The sequence below is a fragment of the Setaria viridis genome, chromosome 3, assembly GCF_005286985.2.
Source record: "Setaria viridis chromosome 3, Setaria_viridis_v4.0, whole genome shotgun sequence".
NCBI classification, from domain to species: Eukaryota; Viridiplantae; Streptophyta; class Magnoliopsida; order Poales; family Poaceae; genus Setaria; species Setaria viridis.
Window position 1 is genome coordinate 18,968,840 of NC_048265.2, and position 17,883 is coordinate 18,986,722.

General features: G+C 43.2%; 1 protein-coding gene and 1 pseudogene across 4 annotated transcripts; both read right to left on the reverse strand.

The window, feature by feature from the left end:
• Window positions 1-261: 261 nt before the first annotated feature.
• Window positions 262-10,403, reverse strand: LOC117848444 (uncharacterized protein At5g08430). Of its 4 annotated transcripts, XM_034729855.2 has the most exons (16): window positions 9,860-10,402; window positions 9,092-9,171; window positions 8,444-8,637; window positions 6,038-6,908; window positions 5,663-5,778; window positions 5,359-5,418; window positions 4,069-4,119; window positions 3,743-3,813; window positions 3,419-3,588; window positions 2,838-2,894; window positions 2,712-2,768; window positions 2,452-2,508; window positions 1,900-1,962; window positions 1,707-1,766; window positions 1,515-1,577; window positions 262-1,053 (listed from the first exon to the last, which is right to left on the reverse strand). In XM_034729855.2, the coding sequence occupies exons 1-16, from the start codon at window positions 10,045-10,047 to the stop codon at window positions 656-658; spliced, it is 2,556 nt and encodes an 851-aa protein (XP_034585746.1). In that variant the 5' UTR covers window positions 10,048-10,402; the 3' UTR covers window positions 262-655. The 4 variants fall into 4 exon arrangements, with proteins under 4 accessions (XP_034585746.1, XP_034585748.1, XP_034585747.1 ...); XM_034729857.2 differs by lacking the exon at window positions 1,900-1,962 and having other exon boundaries at window positions 9,860-10,403; XM_034729856.2 differs by lacking the exon at window positions 2,838-2,894.
• A 2,970-nt stretch (window positions 10,404-13,373) lies between these two features.
• Window positions 13,374-17,650, reverse strand: LOC117849115 (zinc finger CCCH domain-containing protein 44-like; annotated as a pseudogene).
• Window positions 17,651-17,883: the final 233 nt, after the last annotated feature.

Genomic DNA, 17,883 nt, shown 5'->3' on the forward strand with positions numbered 1-17,883 from the left:
TTGACCTCATGTAGCTTTGCTCAGCTGATCACACTCATGGCTTCGCATATCGCGTGCCGCGCTGCGATCCGCATCAGCAACCAATACGCAATTACGCATGCGTGCGTGTAAAACTGCTTCATTTTTTTTTGATTGATTCGTCTTGGTTCACATTGTAAAATAGGCAAAATTTGATGACAAAACACACGCCCCAGCCACAAGGAAGTCAAGGGCTCAGTAACATGACCCAGATAGGACCACATTTCAGCAACATCATCACAGTACCCCATAATTCAGAAATACTTTGATCCCACCAAAAGCAAATTTCCCCATCAAACCACCACGCAAAGCCTTGTCCATCATGCACACAGACCCATGGTATCTGATCGCAACTGCTTTGTGCCAAGCAGATGTCACTAAGTTTACAGGGTGCAGACATCTACAGCAGTTTCCGGACACAAAATACACCTAGGCCAAATGGTGAGGCAGCTTATATGGTCCAAATTAGGCCACACCTTGGCAGGATCAGGCAAAGCATAGGTTCTGCATGGTGACTGAGTTTTGGGATTGGTGGGGCTGGGGTGAGGGTAGGGTGCTACATGTTACAAAAGCCCTACATATATTTACAACTAAGAAGTTCTCTCCCCCCCTTTCCGCGATATATCCATAAGTACATCTAGTCATCTACAACATGAGGCCCCGTAACTGCCACTACCTCGTCAATCAACTGCAGAGCATCTATGAGCTTAATGGCAGTGTCGCTAGTTTGGCCTGTCCTCCAGACTCTGAAATCATCGCGGAAGTAGCCATTGTTCCACCAATTGCGCAGGTGCTCCATCGTAAAAGGCCCTTGCTCATCGCCCTGAGGATCGATGTAATGCCACATGCGCATGTGCAGTGAGGCTCCCCGCTTCACCTTCACGTTTCTGTGGCCTCTGCGTGATATGTTATTTGTCTTGTGTTCCGCATGATGAGTATCCCCAGCGTCATCAGCATCTAGATCAACTGTTGCTTGTCCACTTTTCTCACGCGGGTGATCATCATCATCATCATCAATGGTAATAACATCAGTAGCTGAAACAAGTCAAACAGAGGGAGGGAAGGGATTAAAACTTCATAGGAATACCATGCTCAATCAATCAGCAAGACAACACACTAGCAGCAATCAGCAAGCCAGCAACAAGGACATTTTCATGTACTCTTGGGTTGTGTTATACATGTGTTTGAAAGGAATTGCTAGAAACTTCACAGCTACTTTAAACTACTGAAGATAGATCTGCCTCCATAAAATTACCAACTTAAACATAACCACTTAAATGACAAGCTAGTAAGAACCAACATTTAGCACCCTGCTTTTCAACAAATGTTTCAGGTATACATCACCAGCAGTGTTGGCTTTGGTAGCTGTGTGAAGTACGAATAAGTAAAAGCGTCAGGTAGCTCAACATGTTGTGTACGTCAGAAAATAAAATAGCAGCAAGAGGAAAGGCGATAGAACTATAGAAGACCATCCTCAAAAGTTATCACATACAAACCTTCAATGCTCTGCCTTTGAACAATTGCTCCAGCTGTATCACCGTCAACACTCACTTCAGCACCTGCATCATGCAAAGCGAAACGTGGAAACAAGAAAACCAGGGATTAGGGCTTCCCCAAATGCAAAGCAAGATGCCTATGCCTCTATCAAGTTACACGTATATAGACATGCAGGGTTAGTAAAAGCTAACCTTTATCGGCTGCATTATTGTCCAGGTTTTGAACAGATGGAATACCACATACATTATTGGCTGCATGACAATGCAAATACTCAGATAGCTCAGAATGAAAATGTAATGGCACCATGGCAGATATACTGGTAGTGGAACACTAGAAGACCGATCCTTAGAAAACTAAGTGAAAATACAGATAACAAGATAAAACCTTCAGTGCCCGGTTTCTGAGTATGTGTTACAGATGTACCACCATCAGTGTTGGCGTTAGTAGCTGCGTCAAACAATAACAGCAATGAGGACCAGTAAGGTAAGCTCAATCCTCTTGCTCCAATTTTAAATCCTACTCACAGCAAAGCATAATCCATGACTCAGGAATTCCTTTCAAACCAATAACTGAAAAGTTATTTGTTAAAACCAATAAATCTTTCCATATTGACTCACAGTGGAGGCTAGAACTTTTCATCAATTTGCTATATGGTCTAACCAATATACAAATATAAACAAATATCCATGTGTTCTCACTTCTCAGTGGCCACAAAAGTGTGGCAAGTCTGAGTTTATCCAATATCGTGCGACAAAATTAGTTACAAACCAGACGGACCCTAATAGTTCCATAGTGTTAAGTTCCAATGTCCTTGATGTCGCAAAATAGACAGACGCAGTGAGATATTGAGAATGCTACACAGTACCAACTAAAAAAATATATCAAAAGAGACAAAACTCCACAGAAAAAAAGCAAATGTATGTTGTATAAGCAAACCTTCAGATTTTTCTTCTGACAAACTTTTCAAGGAAAGCTCTCTCTCCCCACCAGTACCTACACAAAATTACAGTGCTTACCTCTCCCATTCAAAATATTTGAGCATACTTCATATAAGCAAACCTTTAGAATTTTATTCTGAAAAATATTCAAGCAAAGAACTCTCTTCCAACCATTACCAACACAAGAAGAAAACACAATATTAAACCCCTCTAGAAGTTCGAAACAGAAGTGCTGATTATATAAGCAAAGTGTAAAACCTTTGAATTTTTCTTCTGCGGTACTCTTAAAAAATGATGCTCTTGTCCCATTGGTACCTAAAAAAAAAACATCACAATGTTCACCTTGCATTGAAAGCGGTTGAAAGCAAATTATATAAGCAAAACCTTTATATTTTTCTTCCGAGCATCTTTTTAAAGAAACGGTGCTCCCTGCATTGGTACCTGCAAAAAGGTAAATGTTTACATTTTTTAACGAAATGAAGTTACTAAAGAAGTCAATGATATAAACAAGAGAATGTAAAATAAAAGTGACTCCTTTCTGTCAATGTGACGTATCCAATGACCTAAGTTAAGTGTATTTGTATTCAAAATAAAGAACACTAGGCAAGGCAACCCTAGTGTAAATAAGTTATATAAATTAACATCACAAATCTAAGCAAAATGCAGAAAGGAAAACTGATGATGTAAAGAAAATATCAAGTGCATCCAGAAATTATTTCTGTAGATTTCTCTTAAAAGGCTTGAGGTGACGCAGATTCAATTCAGTACTCCCTCCATCCCAAATTGCAGGTCGTTTTGGCTTTTCTAGGTGCATATTTTTTGCTATGCACCTAGATATAGTGTATGTCTAGATGCATAATTATATCTATGGATCTAGAAAAGCCAAAACGACCTACAATTTGAAATGGAGGGAGTAACAGTTAGCGATCATAGAAAATTCTGGAAACAATTCCTAGGAGTGTTACCTTGAAAAGCGACAGTACTCTTCTGAGTAGACCGGTCTCTTGTTGTAACTTGAACTTCAGTATCTTTACTATCTTCCATCTCCGGAATAACTCGTGGGACCTCTTCAAGTAAACGTTGTTGTTCTGATGGTTTGCGTAAGAGCTGTTTCTTATCCAGGTATTCATCCTTAGTAAAATATCACCAGTCAAGGATATAACACAGCACAACACAGAGTTCCCTTGTGAGTCAAAAGTACATTGATAGAGATGAAGGTGGAAACAAGATGGATTTCCGCATCAAGAAACATAAGTGCATGATCAAAATAGCTCATACAGCAAGGATATGCCTTTCTCCAACCTTTCTCGTTCGCCATGTCAATCAATCTATCCAGTCTCTGAAGCTCTCGATTAATCCACTGAAAGGGAGAAACAACCACTCGGTTACAATCTCTAACAAACAAATCAATAGGTGAAATTAAAAGAGTATCTATAAGAAAACATTTCTGAGAACCAAAACTGCAGATTTTAGTGCAACCACGTAATGAGTATTGAGATACAAATAGTGGTTCATACTTAACAGAAAAGGAAGTTTATCTCAATTTGAAATGCAAATATTTTTCAGAATGTACAGCATAATGTGCAAAGTTGATCTGATCCTGTAGCTCACTTACATGACTCATTATGTCCTTGCGTAAACTCCTTGCTTTCTCCTCAAGATCACCCTGTAAAATTCAGCATGTTAAGACAACTAGAGGAACCTTAGCACATAAGTCAGACAAAATACTCAGTTAAAACAAAAAAGCATATGCCCTATTAATTACCATGCCGCACCGATAATGCATGATCAAACTCAATAAGTCAATATATTATATTATTGTACTCGATGCTATCTACTCAAATGTAGTGCAAATTCCTGCATTTTGTGAGCCTGCATTTCTTATAATGCTCAAATTCTTAGACTGCTCATAGTCAGTCCTTGCACTTGACTCCAAATCCAGAAAGGTTAAAATAATTCATTATGTTTATATAAACTAATAACCATAGTAAAACTATAAAGTATATCAATTCTCCTTTTTAGTACTTTATTTTGCCAACAACTTAGTTGGCAAAGGATCGGTTTGAAGTCAAATCTACATAATTATATGAAAATTTTACAAAATAAACATTTAGAATGGTGAAATTGAGACAGCAAGAAATATACAGATATCTATGAAGTGATAACTACAGGCCATGGCCTATGAACACGAGAATAATTCTCTCCAGTATTGTTTGCTGCTAGTATCACAAGTACAGCACTGAATGACTTTGTCATTTCATGTCTTTCAATTCTTGTACTCGTAATTGGAAAGTTAAACAAAAGAAGATTTAGTTATGATTGGAAATAAACTTTTTTTTATTTAATCCATAATTATGGGCAAATGCATAAATATATTCCTGAAAAAGAAATGGGTCAGACCACACAAATAATAATCTGTGACGCGTTTGTAATCTAGTTTCTGTGGTGTGTGGGGTGGGTGTTTTGTACTCAGGTTGGGCCTCGTCCAGTCCTGTTATACGTGTTTCTTTCTTAATGAAATGACACGCAGCTCCCCAGCGTTTTTCGAGAAAAAGACAAATAATAATCTATGACATGATTTGGCGTAAGCATCATGAACATGCAATACTTGACATCTGATTAGTCTACGTATATGAAGTGCAAATTCCTTCAGAATGCTGTGATCAATAAAGATACAACTGTGAGACAGGAAAAGGTATGGTCTCTGGCAATATAGAAGTAGGCATTCGACTCGAGTTGGTTTTTATCTCTAGCCTAAAAGGCTTTCTTGCAGTTTATTGATTTTTTTTGCTGTTTGTTGTTATCAGCAAAGAGTGCCAATCAAACTAGAACCTAAATGCCTGGCATTATAATCTACCAAAGCCAGCACTTTGGTTAAAGGAAACAAGAAAGATGAGTAACTTACCACAGTATACCTTTTAAAGGATTTATTCTGGGCCAGCAGACGAAGATCTTGACATTCTTCCTGTTATAATAAACAATAAATGTTTTGCACAGCGTCATGCATGCATCGAAAAATATGAAATTGCACAGGGAGGAAACAATACTATTCCAATTGAGAAATAATAGTAACAAATGCAGTTTGATAGTACATACATTTTTTTATAAATAGTTTCTTTTAAAACAAGTGTAGGTATGGATTTGTTTTCCCCTATTTAACAACTGCCATCAAGAACTGTCAGCACACACAAGGGCGCAGTAAATTGTACCTCATCAAAGTCTTCATCTGACAACATCGAAATGCTGATGTCAGGCATGTTGAAAATACATAAAAGAACATCTGAAATGTCTTTTATCTTGTCTTCTTCAGTGGTTTTCCTAATGCCTGTTATGCATATCTTTGATGAGCGGATAACAAACAAATATTTGGATGCTAAAGCGACAGAGCATGGATGGCTCATATATGGAATTCACCACAGTTCTTATTCAATCCACAGAAAGACAATAATGAATTCACAACAAAATAAAAGGAGCATATGCATGAGAAGCTGGTTCAATCATCTGCTAAATGAATGCCAATAATGCAGGCGAATTAAGCACAGAATAGTGAAAGCTCAAACACAGAATGCTAAGTCGAACATTACCTGTTACTTGTCCAAGCTGGTACAACTTTTTATGCATGTGGAAACTATAATCTTTGCGGTCATTCTTTATTCTAACAAAACAGCCAATAACTTTACTTTCAAATGTATCTGGCTCCTTAAGTAGGTGCACAACTAATGATCTCCTCAAATAGATTAGATTAATGTTATCACAAACAAGAGAAGCAAAACATCTCTTGTTTATTTCTGGAGTACGCTTCGGGGCACTGGGCTGATAGCTTGCAATACGTGCTTTCTTTGTCATAACTGAATCACGGTTATCCTCAGAACTAGCAAGGGCTTCATCCTCCAATATCATGTTCGCAGCAATATGCCTTTCTAGCAAGTAATGTATCTTGTTGTACCTCACTTTTGATTTCCTAAACAAAGGCTGGAGCTTTTCATCACATATGACAAGTTTTTTCTTATCTTTTTGCAATAGATCATTTTGTCGAATGTAGTTCTTCACAACATCAGCAACACCATATTGATCTAGAGTTTCTGATGTATCTTTCCCGATTGACGAAAGGAATTCAATGAGTTCTTTCGAACCCCAGCCTACAAAGCCATTCCTCATTGACTTAGCTCCCTTCCGGAAAGATTTAATTTTCATTGTCATTCCATTTAATTTGGCTCGGGAAGACAGCTCTTCATCACTATCATCACTGTGGCCCACAAACTCAGCATCCGAATTACGCTCTTCATCAGGAAGTTTTTCTAAATCTGGATCTGGTTTGCAGTTTTGGCCTCTTTTCAGAATAGCATATGCTTCTTCAAGTTTATCCAGAGTCATGCCCTCCTTGTCTCTAACTATCTCCCAATACTCCTTGAATAGAAATTCATAAGTTGCCCTGTCATTGAAATCGGCCCTCTCCTAGAAAATGAAGAGTTACTACTATTATTATATGTAGATGTAACCAATTTTCACAAAACAAATAATACAGAAGAAACTAATTGTAAGAAGAGTGAAATGCACTTCTGGTCCTTAAAGGTTTACACTTTTCCTGCATTCTCACACAGGTCAATAAACTCTCGAAGTGAGGATCTGGGTTTCAAATTTAAGTGGTTCATTCTAGGTCCAATAATGGACCTGCAACTCAGATTCTCACTTGGAGTAAACCACTTAAAAAGTTTGAGGGCATATATTCTCACTATCCCACTTTCCAGTCTCTTTTTGCTTCTGCCGTGACTACAGAAGTTGGCAATGGGGCAAACACCAAGTTCTGGACAGATAGGTGGCTTAATGGGTGCTCTATTGAGTTCGTTGCTCCTCATCTGTTTGCAAGTGTACCGAAAAGACGTGTAAAAAGGCGCACGGTTCAGGAAACCCTTCTGAATTACTCCTGGTTGCAGGACATCCAAGGCCACTACTCTTTTGCGGTCTTAGCTGAATTCCTAGATATTTGGGACTTGGTGCAGGAGGTAGTGCTCCAACCAGAGGTTGAGGGCAATTCTCCACCAAATCAGCATATGAGGCATTCTTCCATGGAGCAATTTCTTTATAACTGAGCAAAATTATCTGGAGCACTTGGGCTCCAAGGAAGTGCAAATTTTTCCTCTGGAGCCTGTTGGACAGCTGACAGGCTCGCTAGAAGCGGTCTCCCCCATCCTGAACATTGCCCCTTTTGTGATCAGGATGATGAGACAATTCAGCACATCATGTGTGCTTGTGTTTTCTCCCGGCAATTCTGGCATCAGCTGCTGTGCCGTTTCAGACTCCCTGATCTTTCTCCTCAAACAATCTTGACTGGATTTTTTGAATGGTGGCAGCAGGCAGGTGAAAGATTAAACAAGGAAGCTCGGCGAGGATTTAACTCGTTGGTCATTTTAGTGGCTTGGACTCTTAGGAAGATGAGGAATGATATCGTGTTTAATGGTGTCTTGCCCAGGATGGATCAAATGCTTCTCCTTGCCCAGGATGAGGCTGATCACTGGATGCTGGCAGGTGCCAAAGGCCTTGGTGGTCTGGTTGCTGCTCGACCTGGGGGTTAGCAGTGTGTTGGTTAGGTGGTGGTCGCCTTATACTAAGAACGAGCGTGAATGTAATTTAGGACCCAAGGTGTGTGTGGTGTGTGGTTGTATGGCTATCTGAGCCTTTTCTTCTATCTTAATGCAATGATACGCAGCTCTCCTGCGCATTCGAGAAAAAAAAAGAGTTTATGGACCAACGTGAGAGTCTGGCAAAAGTTGAAGCACCAGTGCATTTCACTCTTGTAAGAAACATGCCTGTCAGCATCAGTTGTAGGAGCTTACTAAAGCTGTAATCAAATCATTACTTCCAGTACAGATTATTATCAGATATTTCCACATGACAAAAGAGGGAAGACAAACAATAGCAAAACAGGAACAATGTATGGCATGACAGTATGCAAAACTAGGAAATTTCAGAGAGGCCATGCATGTAATTACCCCATCAGAGTCAACATCAACATTCTTCTCAATCATGATTGCCATCCTTAAACAGTTAATGCAGAATCCCTTTGTCTTCCTCAGGACTGGAACGAATTCTGCCTGTGACACGCAACCTTGGCAGAAGGTGTGCCATGGACAGCAATAGCAATAGTAGCGTGAACGCCCTTTACAAATAAAGCATGTATGCCATTCTGCAAAATTTATTTTAGCCAATTTTCAGGATAACTGACAATATATGGTGGAATAGAAGTACAGAACACGCATATGAAACAAGGAGCAAAAGTTACAGGTGAGATAGCTTTCCAATTATGAGTTTTAGTTCGATCATGCCCATTTACTTTATTTATGTGCTCACCCCACTTAGTTGGCTGTAGGCTCATGTTTCCCAAAAACTCATTTTTCCAAATATTGAGCAGGATATTGATGTCCCTAATCATAGGATGACTAGAGTAAGAAAAAGTAGCTGAAAAGAACAAAGATTAAGCATCGTATAATCCTATATGGTCTGTTCATTAAAGGTAAGGTAATGATTTCTCAAACTTCACGAAGCCAGTCTGTTCCGGGACAGGGTCACATGCACTTTCACAACAATGATGCACGCTCCCTATCATAGCAAGATGAAAGAAAGATCAACTGAATGCTCACCACAAATGAATTCTTCATTTGAATTGAGGAAATCGCTATCTTTCCCCACGCACACAGGATGGTAAGCTTTGTGGCAGCTCCTGTAAGAAACAAGAGAGATGAAATAATTGGTTAAAACCTCAGGAACACGAAAAACGGACTACAGCAACGAAACAGAGTGATTCACCGCCTTAGAGATGAGCAATTAATAACGGCATGGCACCAAGGGATAAGTCAACATCAATCGTCCAATTCAATGTTAAGCAATCAAACCTTTACTACACGACAACCTCAACGAGCTCGCTAATTACAAGGCATGCACCTTAACGGTCGCTGAAATTGGATGAGCGAGCAACCGACAACGTGCGCCACAAGAAACGCAAGAAGCCAGCGCCAAGACCGGTACCGTTTTCAACCTAGAGCTGCAGTTCTCACTGCAAACAGGACGGATCGATCGCAAACCAACAGGCACTGGACACGGTACCAACAGGACTGATCATTGGTCGATGTTTGCAGAACCCGACACCCCGGTCGTTCCATCAATGGCTAGGGTCTTAGGGTAACATTGCACCAACCCCGACTAGCCCCTGCGGCAGCGATGCTAAAGAGAGTGCGCGCAATGCAATCATACAGGCATCCTCCTGATTTTGCGCCTCCGCCAAGCATGTGGCTTTCCTCATCCCCCACCCCGCACTTACCTACGCACACCCCACCTCGAACCTCACTCCCTCTGGCTCCGTTACCACCAACCAACATTTCGGGGGGAGGGGGGGGGGGGGGGGGGCGAACCTGAAATCGCAGACGCGGAGTTCGCCGCCGTCCTTGCAGACGAAGCAGAGGTCCTCCCCATCCACCGCCTCCTCCTCCTCCTCCTGCTCCTCCTCCGCTACCCACCGGAGGCGCTTGCTGCTGCTCGCTTCCCCGCCGTCGCCGCCGCCCGCACGGCGGCGCCTCCCGCTCCTCGCCCGATTCCCCATCACCGCCCAAACCCTAGCGGCGCCCGCCGGCCGGCGAGCGCGATCGACGCCGGTGCCGCGGGACGGAATAAAGCGGAGCCGGATCGGACGGGATGTGCTGCTCAATGCTTATTAATGCAATGTAGAAACGGAGCCGTGAGCGGGGTGAGGAATTTTCTGGATTCGTTGACGGGGGGATTGTTCAGGTGGAGAGGGGTTTAAGTGGTGTGAGAGAGAGTGAGACTGTGGGCAGCCGTGGCCGCCGAGGCGTGGCGACCGGGGGCGGCCGAGGAGGGAGGGAGGCGGAGGAGGGCGCCTCTTGGGCTCTTGCTGATGCGGCTGCGGAGTGCAGTGGGGTGGTGGGCCCACGGGCTCGGCTTGCTGGGCGTGGAGTGACCGGTGTCACTTGTCAGTAGTGTGTCCTCGAACCACATGGCGGTGACGTGGGTCCCTGCCCCCGGGATGGGTGGGTCCCACTGTGCACGAGAGGTGGGCTTTTTTCTTTTTAGGGTTTTTAGGGTCAGTTTTGCGTGGTAGATGAACAATGACGAGGAGCCAGAGCCAGGAGGATCTGCACCAAACTGGCCTTTGATGGGACGAGAAGTGTGCTTTTTTTATAAAGACGAGAGGTGGGCTTGGGCCGGCCTCCGATGTTCAAGCCCCTCCCCTGCTGTGTTGTTGTTGTGTGCGTTACTGTGTACTCAGCTACTCACAGGTCACTCCGAAAGTGTTTGACCGAGATCATGGAGACTCGTCGTTCAGTGGGATTTATTTTAAATGACTTCATTGGGCGGTTTTCATGCTCGTTTTATTTCATTTGGGTGGCAGCACGGTATGTATACCAAACCGAGTTCACAAAGCGGTGCTCTACAAATATGAGACATGAGCCACGTACATGATCCGAGAGTATAGCCTTAGTATTAAACTCCATCTTTTATGTTAGGAAAATCTTGTGTAATCTATATCACGTTGTAAATCGACTCTAAGCTATGGCCCGTCCTTATCTAGGCATCTATAGATTCCTTAGAGATCAAATTGGCTCGATTAAACTTGGAAGTTTACGTGTAACCAAACTCGCATAGGAGGTAACATCTTATCAAACTTCATATGCATCTAATGAATGGTGAACTCGTCCTCTTCTTTTGCATCACCGGTGCTTGGTTCTCGAGAAGCTTACGAGAGAGAGCTCTCTTTGTGGGAAGCATAGGTAGTTCCTACTCTTTGTGGTGCACAACATAAAGAGTTTCACGAGGAGAGACCTTATTAACCGTCCCAATGCAAACAAGATGAACAAGACTGTCTCAAACAAGCCTATATGCGAAACGGGTTGCTCAAGAACAAGTCGTTGCATATCTTTGGAACTCCCTCGTGGAGGAAGTTCTTGCAAATGCGGCGACCAAGGAGACATCTCCTAATCCAAGAGTTGTTTATTTGTGTCTCAAGCGTGAGCCAAGGTGACCAATCTTGGTTTGCACTTGCAACCGCTATGAAAATGCACCATGGCAAAGGCGCAATACTTCTCCAAGACGAACTTGATGCTACAAGAAACGTTCTTGATGACAAGGGTCTTGTACATATTGAATGGACTCGACTCTGACTATACTCCAAACCACAGCGGTTGAATGTTGATACTTTTTTTTTAAAGTAGCAAGATTACCAGCCTGAAAGAAAAAGTTTGCAGGTTTAGCGATCACTTCATATCATATGTTTATATAATTTGGTATACTAACGGTACGATATAGGCTTGACGTGACACAGATTCAATTCAGTAACAATTAGCGATCATAGAAAATTCTGGAAACAATTCCTAGGAGTGTTACCATGAAAAGCGACAGTGCTCTTCTTAGTAGCCCGGTTACTTGTTGTAACTTAAACTTCAGTATCTTTACTATCTTCTATCTCTGGAATAACTCGTGGGACCTCTTCAAGTAGACGACGTTGTTCTGATGGTTTGTGTAAGAGCTGTTTCTTATCCAGGTATTCATCCTTAGTAAAATATCACCAGTCAAGGATATAACAGCACAACGCGAAGTTCACTTGTGAGTCAAAAGTACATTGACAGAGATGAACGTGGAAACAAGATGGATTTCCGCATTAAGAAACATAAGTGCATCATCCAAAATTCAAAATAGCTCATACAGCAAGGATATGCCTTTCTCCAACCTTTCTCGTTCGCCATGTCAATTAATCTATCCAGTCTTTGAAGTTCTCTATTAATCCACTGAAAGGGAGAAAATGACCACTCGGTTAAAATGTCTAACAAACAAATCAACAGGTGAAATTAAAAGAGTATCTATAACAAAACATTTCTGAGAACCGAAAGTGCAGATTTTAGTGCAACCACGTAATGAGTATTGGGATACAAATAGTGGTTCAGACTTAACCGAAAATGAAGTTTATCTCAATTCGAAATGCAAACATTTTTAAGAATGTAAAGCATAATGTATAAAGTTGATCTGATCATGTAGCGCACTTACATGACTCATTATCTCCCTGCGTAAACTCCTTGCTTTCTCCTCAAGATCACCCTGTAAAATTCAGCACGTTAAGACAACTAGAGGAACCTTAGCACATAAGTCAGACAAAATACTCAGTTAAAACAAACAAGCATATGCCTTATTAATTACCATGCCGCACCGACAATGCATGATCTAACTCAATAGGTCAATATATTATATTATTGTACTCGATGTAGTGCAAATTCCTGCATTTTGTGAGCCTGCATTTCTTATAATGCAATCTTTCTAGATATATAATGCTCAAATTCTTAGACTGCTCATAGTCAGTCCTTGCACTTGACTCCAAATCCGGAAAGGCTCAAATAATTCATTATATTTATATAAACTAATAACCAATAGTAAAACTATATAGTATATCAATTCTCCTTTTTTAGTACTTTATTTTGCCAACAGCTTAATTGGCAAAGGATCGGTTTCAAGTCAAATCTACTTAATTAGATGAAAACTTTACAAAATACACATTTAGAATGGTGAAATTGAGACAGCAAGAAATATACAGATATCTATGAAGTGATAACTACAGGGAATGGCCTATGAATAGGAGAGTAATTCTCTCCAGTATTGTTTGCTGCTAGTATCACAAGTACAGAACTAAAAGACTTTGTAATTTTCATGTCTTTCAATTCTCGTACTCGTAATTGGAAAGTTAAACAAAAGAAGATTTTGTTACGATTGGAAATAAACCTTTTTATTTAATCCATAATTATGGGAAAATGCATAAATATATTCCTAAAAAGAAGGGGGTCAGGCCAGACAAATAATAATCTATGGCGTGTTTGTAATCTAGTTTATGTGGTGTGTGGGGTGCGAAAGCTCAAACACAGAATGCTAAAGTCGAACGTAACCTGTTACTTGTCCAAGCTGGTACAACTTTTTATGCATGTGGAAACTATAATCTTTGCGGTCATTATTTATTCTAACAAAACAGCCAATAACTTTACTGTCAAATGTATCTGGCTCCTTAAGTAGGTGCAACCTCAAATAGATTAGATTAATGTTATCACAAACAAGAGAAGCAAAACATCTCTTGTTTAATTCTGGAGTACGCTTCGGGGCACTGGACTGATAGCTTGCAATACCTGCTTTCTTTGTCATAACTGAATCAGTATTATCCTCAGAACTAGCAAGGGCTTCATCCTCCGATATCATGTTCGCAGCAATATCCCTTTCTAGCAAGTAATGTATCTTGTTGTACCTCACTTTTGATTTCCTAAACAAAGGCTGGAGCTTTTCATCACATATGACAAGTTTTTTCTTATCTTTTTGCAATAGATCATTTTGTCGAATGTAGTTCTTCACAACATCAGCAACACCATATTGATCTAGAGTTTCTGATGTATCTTTCCCGATTGACGAAAGGAATTCAATGAGTTCTTTCGAACCCCAGCCTACAAAGCCTTTCCTCGTTGACTGATTTTATTTTCATTGTCATTCCATTTAATTTGGCTCGGGAAGACGGTCTTCATCACTATCATCACTGTAGCCCACAAACTCATCATCCGAGTTACGATCTTCATCAGGAAGTTTTTCTAATCTGGATCTGGTTTGCAGTTTTGGCCTCTTATCAGAATAGCATATGCTTCTTCAAGTTTATCCAGAGTCATGCCCTCCTTGTCTCTAACTATCTCCCAATACTCCTTGAATAGAAATTCATAAGGTGCCCTGTCATTGAAATCGGCCCTCTCCTAGAAAATGCAGAGTTACTACCATTATTATATGTAGATGTACAGGGGGAGTGAGAAAAGCACAGATTCTACATGTCATGGACTGCCTTCATTCAAAAAGATCATCTCCAAAATTTAAGGTACCCTAGGTTAATTCTACAAGGAAACTTATTTAAAATTGTGAAAGAAAAAGCGCATGCTAAATAACATTTGCAGGAACCAGCTACAATCACAAGCAATCAATTACTTGCAGCACAGAAGGGTATAAGAAATCTCCAAACAATATCGACAAGCAAATACTACAAGACCATAGACAACAAATTATTCGTAGCACAGAAGCTTATAAGAGATCTCCAGACAATGGAATCCGAACAAAATAGCTAAAGTCCATCAATACTTGGCTGAGGTAAGGTAACTAAAAAATGTAAATGCTTGCGTTGAGCCAAAATCCCAAGATTTAGACTATCATAGACTAATTTTCAAAAAAAAATCAAAACAAATAATACAGAAGCAACTAAATTGAAGAGTGAAATGCACTTGTGGTCCTTAAAGGTTTACACTTTTCATGCATTCTCACACAGGTCAATAAACTCCCGAAGTGAGGATCTGGGTTTTATGGACCAACGTGAGAGTCTAGGAAAAGTTGAAGCACCAGTGCATTTCATTCTTTGAAAGAAACAGGCCTGTCAGCATCAGTTGTAGGAACTTCCTAAAGCTGCAATCAAATAACAAGCAATGTATAATCCTATATGGTTTGTTCATTAAAAAGTAAGGTAATGATTTCTCGAATTTCACCAAGCCGGTCTGTTCCTGGACAGAGTCACATGCACTTTCACAACAATGATGCGCGCCCCCTCTCATAGCAAGATTAAAGAAAGGTCAACTAAATGCTCACCACAAATGAATTCTTCATTTGAATTGAGGATGTCGCTATCTTTCCCCACGCACACAGGATGGTAAGCTTTGTGGCAGCTCCTGGAAGAAACAAGAAAGATGAAATAATTGGTTAAAATCTCGGGAACACGAAAATGGACTACAGCAATAAAAACAGAGTGACCCACCGCCCTAGAAATGAACAATTAATAACGGCAACATCAATTGTCCCAGTGGCGGAGCCAGAAAAAAATTGTAGGTGGGACGAGACTAAACCAATGGTAAGAACGCATCAATTCGTACTGCATTCACATATTGTAAAAGCTTCAATTTTTTAAACAACTTTTCCACCTATCGAATCGGTAGCTATGCCACTTTCATGTGTGCTTAGGCGGGTGCCACTTGAACGGGCACTCAAGCTTGAAAAAAAAAATTCTTCAAGTCTACGTAAAAATTAACATGCTCTACTACCAAAGAAGTAATCGAATTGCGATTTGCAAATGCTTCCCATCAGACAATAAAAACTAATAGAACAAACATACCATTTGTGTTTGGTCTTTGGCGTGCTGCTGCTGGCACATCATCCAACTTCCGCAACTGCCAGAAGCCCAGAACTACCCTGCTCCTGCTCCGCCTCCACAAGTCCAGATGCTTGCTCGCGGCCGCGTCCAGGCGTAGCGCCGGATTGCTGCTCCTTTTGCTCCATTAGGTTGCCACGCGCGTCGTACCCAGTAACCACGCCCCGCCCTGCCGCTCCCGCTCGGCTGGTTGAGCCTGCTCCGCGCCGCCAGCCGCCGCTCTTGCTCTGCCGCGATGGAGAATCAGGATCGATGGAGAGTGTCGACGGGGAGTAGGCTATCATTGACTTGGGCTTCCACCTTTGTGATGCAGTTGGGCTGCCCCAGCAAACAACGTGACCGGGGGCATCATCTTCTTCTCGTGCCACGGCTCGCTCGTCCTCCTCGTGGCGGCCGACGCCCGCTCGACAAAAACACGGAGGGGAAGTGGTCGGCCATGGCTCAATGGAGGTAGAGGGGGTAACGGGGCCAGCACGCCGGTAGCTGGGGCGGCCGCCCCACCCCGCCTACATGTGGCTCCGCTCCTGAATTGTCCAATTCAATGGTATGCGATCAAACTTTAACTACACGACAACCTTGATGAGCTCGCTAATTACAAGGCATAACACCTTAACGGCCACTGAAATTGGATGAGCGAACAAAAAAGACATGCATGGCACGTTTTTTATTAGGAAGAAGAGAATTACAACGATATAATTTCAGGAGAGACCCAAAACGCGGAGTTATAAGAACCACCACCTACGATCAACAACAGAAGCACAACAATACTAAAAGGAAACCACCACACTGCTACCACACTAAATGTGACCTCAGACGATTGAAACCTGCAGGAGATAAGGACACCATGAACATACGTACATCATCGATAGCCTAACAACCCGGAGCTAGTGGAGATAGAGCGAGAATGTCAAGCAAGACGATGCCTCCAAGAGGGGAAGCGACACCAACGCTGCCATCGTCCGTCTGCCCATGGAGGAGCTGACCAAATCTTCACCTGGCAAAACCAAATGGATTTGGTGGCCACAACGACACCCCCAGCGAGGTGAGCAATGTTAAGGAACGCAATCGTTGTCCGCACCGGCGAATGCCGGGCAAAGCTTTTGCTAAGGTCCCCAAAACCAACTCCACGCAGCCGACCACCAAGGCCCGGATGAAAGGCAAATCGATGGGATGGTAGCGAGCAGTCCACGACGACGACGATAGGGAACATAAGCAGATCAACGACCGCTATCTCGACGACAACCATCGGCAGAAGAGCAAGCAACGCACTATGGTAGGGCGGGAGGCTTTGGCGGCAAGTGGGTCATCCACGGGCCATCCATGAAAAGCGACCGGAGCACGACCAGGGTGAGGTGGGGTGAAGTGAGGGGGGAAAGGAAGGGAAGGGTAGGGGGAAGGGGTTAGGATCACGCGTGGCAGGTAGGAGCCCAAGTCGGCGAAGAGCGACCATCGACCATGGTGTGGGGTGAGGGGACGTCTTCCACCGATGAGCACACCGCGTAGGTTGACCATGCCCACGAGCCCCGCCGCACCAGATCCAGGAGCGGAGCATGACCCCACCAAGGGCGCCACCTCCACGCCCACGTGCGGGCCGCTCGGCGACCCCCGCAACCTCCACCAGTGGCGACTCCCGCAACGCGCCCAAGAAAAGGTCGAGCCATGCGGAGGTGGCCGCGATGGTGTATGGGTTCCCAAACCTGCAGCACACCGCGCACGCGTCCCACGACCCACCGCCGGCCCCAAGCATGGCAGTGGAGAAGGGGTAGGCAATTCCCGTGCCTACGAGCCACCCCACGGCGGAGGGGGAGAGGGAGGCGGAGGCGAGGCCCCATCGGAATTTGACCACCAAGCGTCGCCCGTTGAAGCCTCGGCTCCGGTGGTGGCGGAGGTAGGGAGCAGGGATGGCGGACCTGGCCTCGGCCGCTCGAGCCGCCGCACTTCCCGTGTCCTCCTCGTGCCGTAGTGGCAGCGCCCCCACGCGACGTCCCATGCCACCACACCAGCGGTGGCGGCGTCAGGTCAGCCCGCGTGTCCGGGATCCGGAGGAGGCATCCAGGCGGCGGCAGGCGGTTGGGCCGATGGCGTGGCGGATCACGAAGAGCCAAAGGCGCAGCGGAGGGGGAGCGACGCTCCAAGCCTAGGCGGCAGCTAGGGGATCTAGGGTTAGGGGTGGGTGTGGTGGAACTGCCCAAATTAACATGGCTAAAGCACACTTAAGTCGCC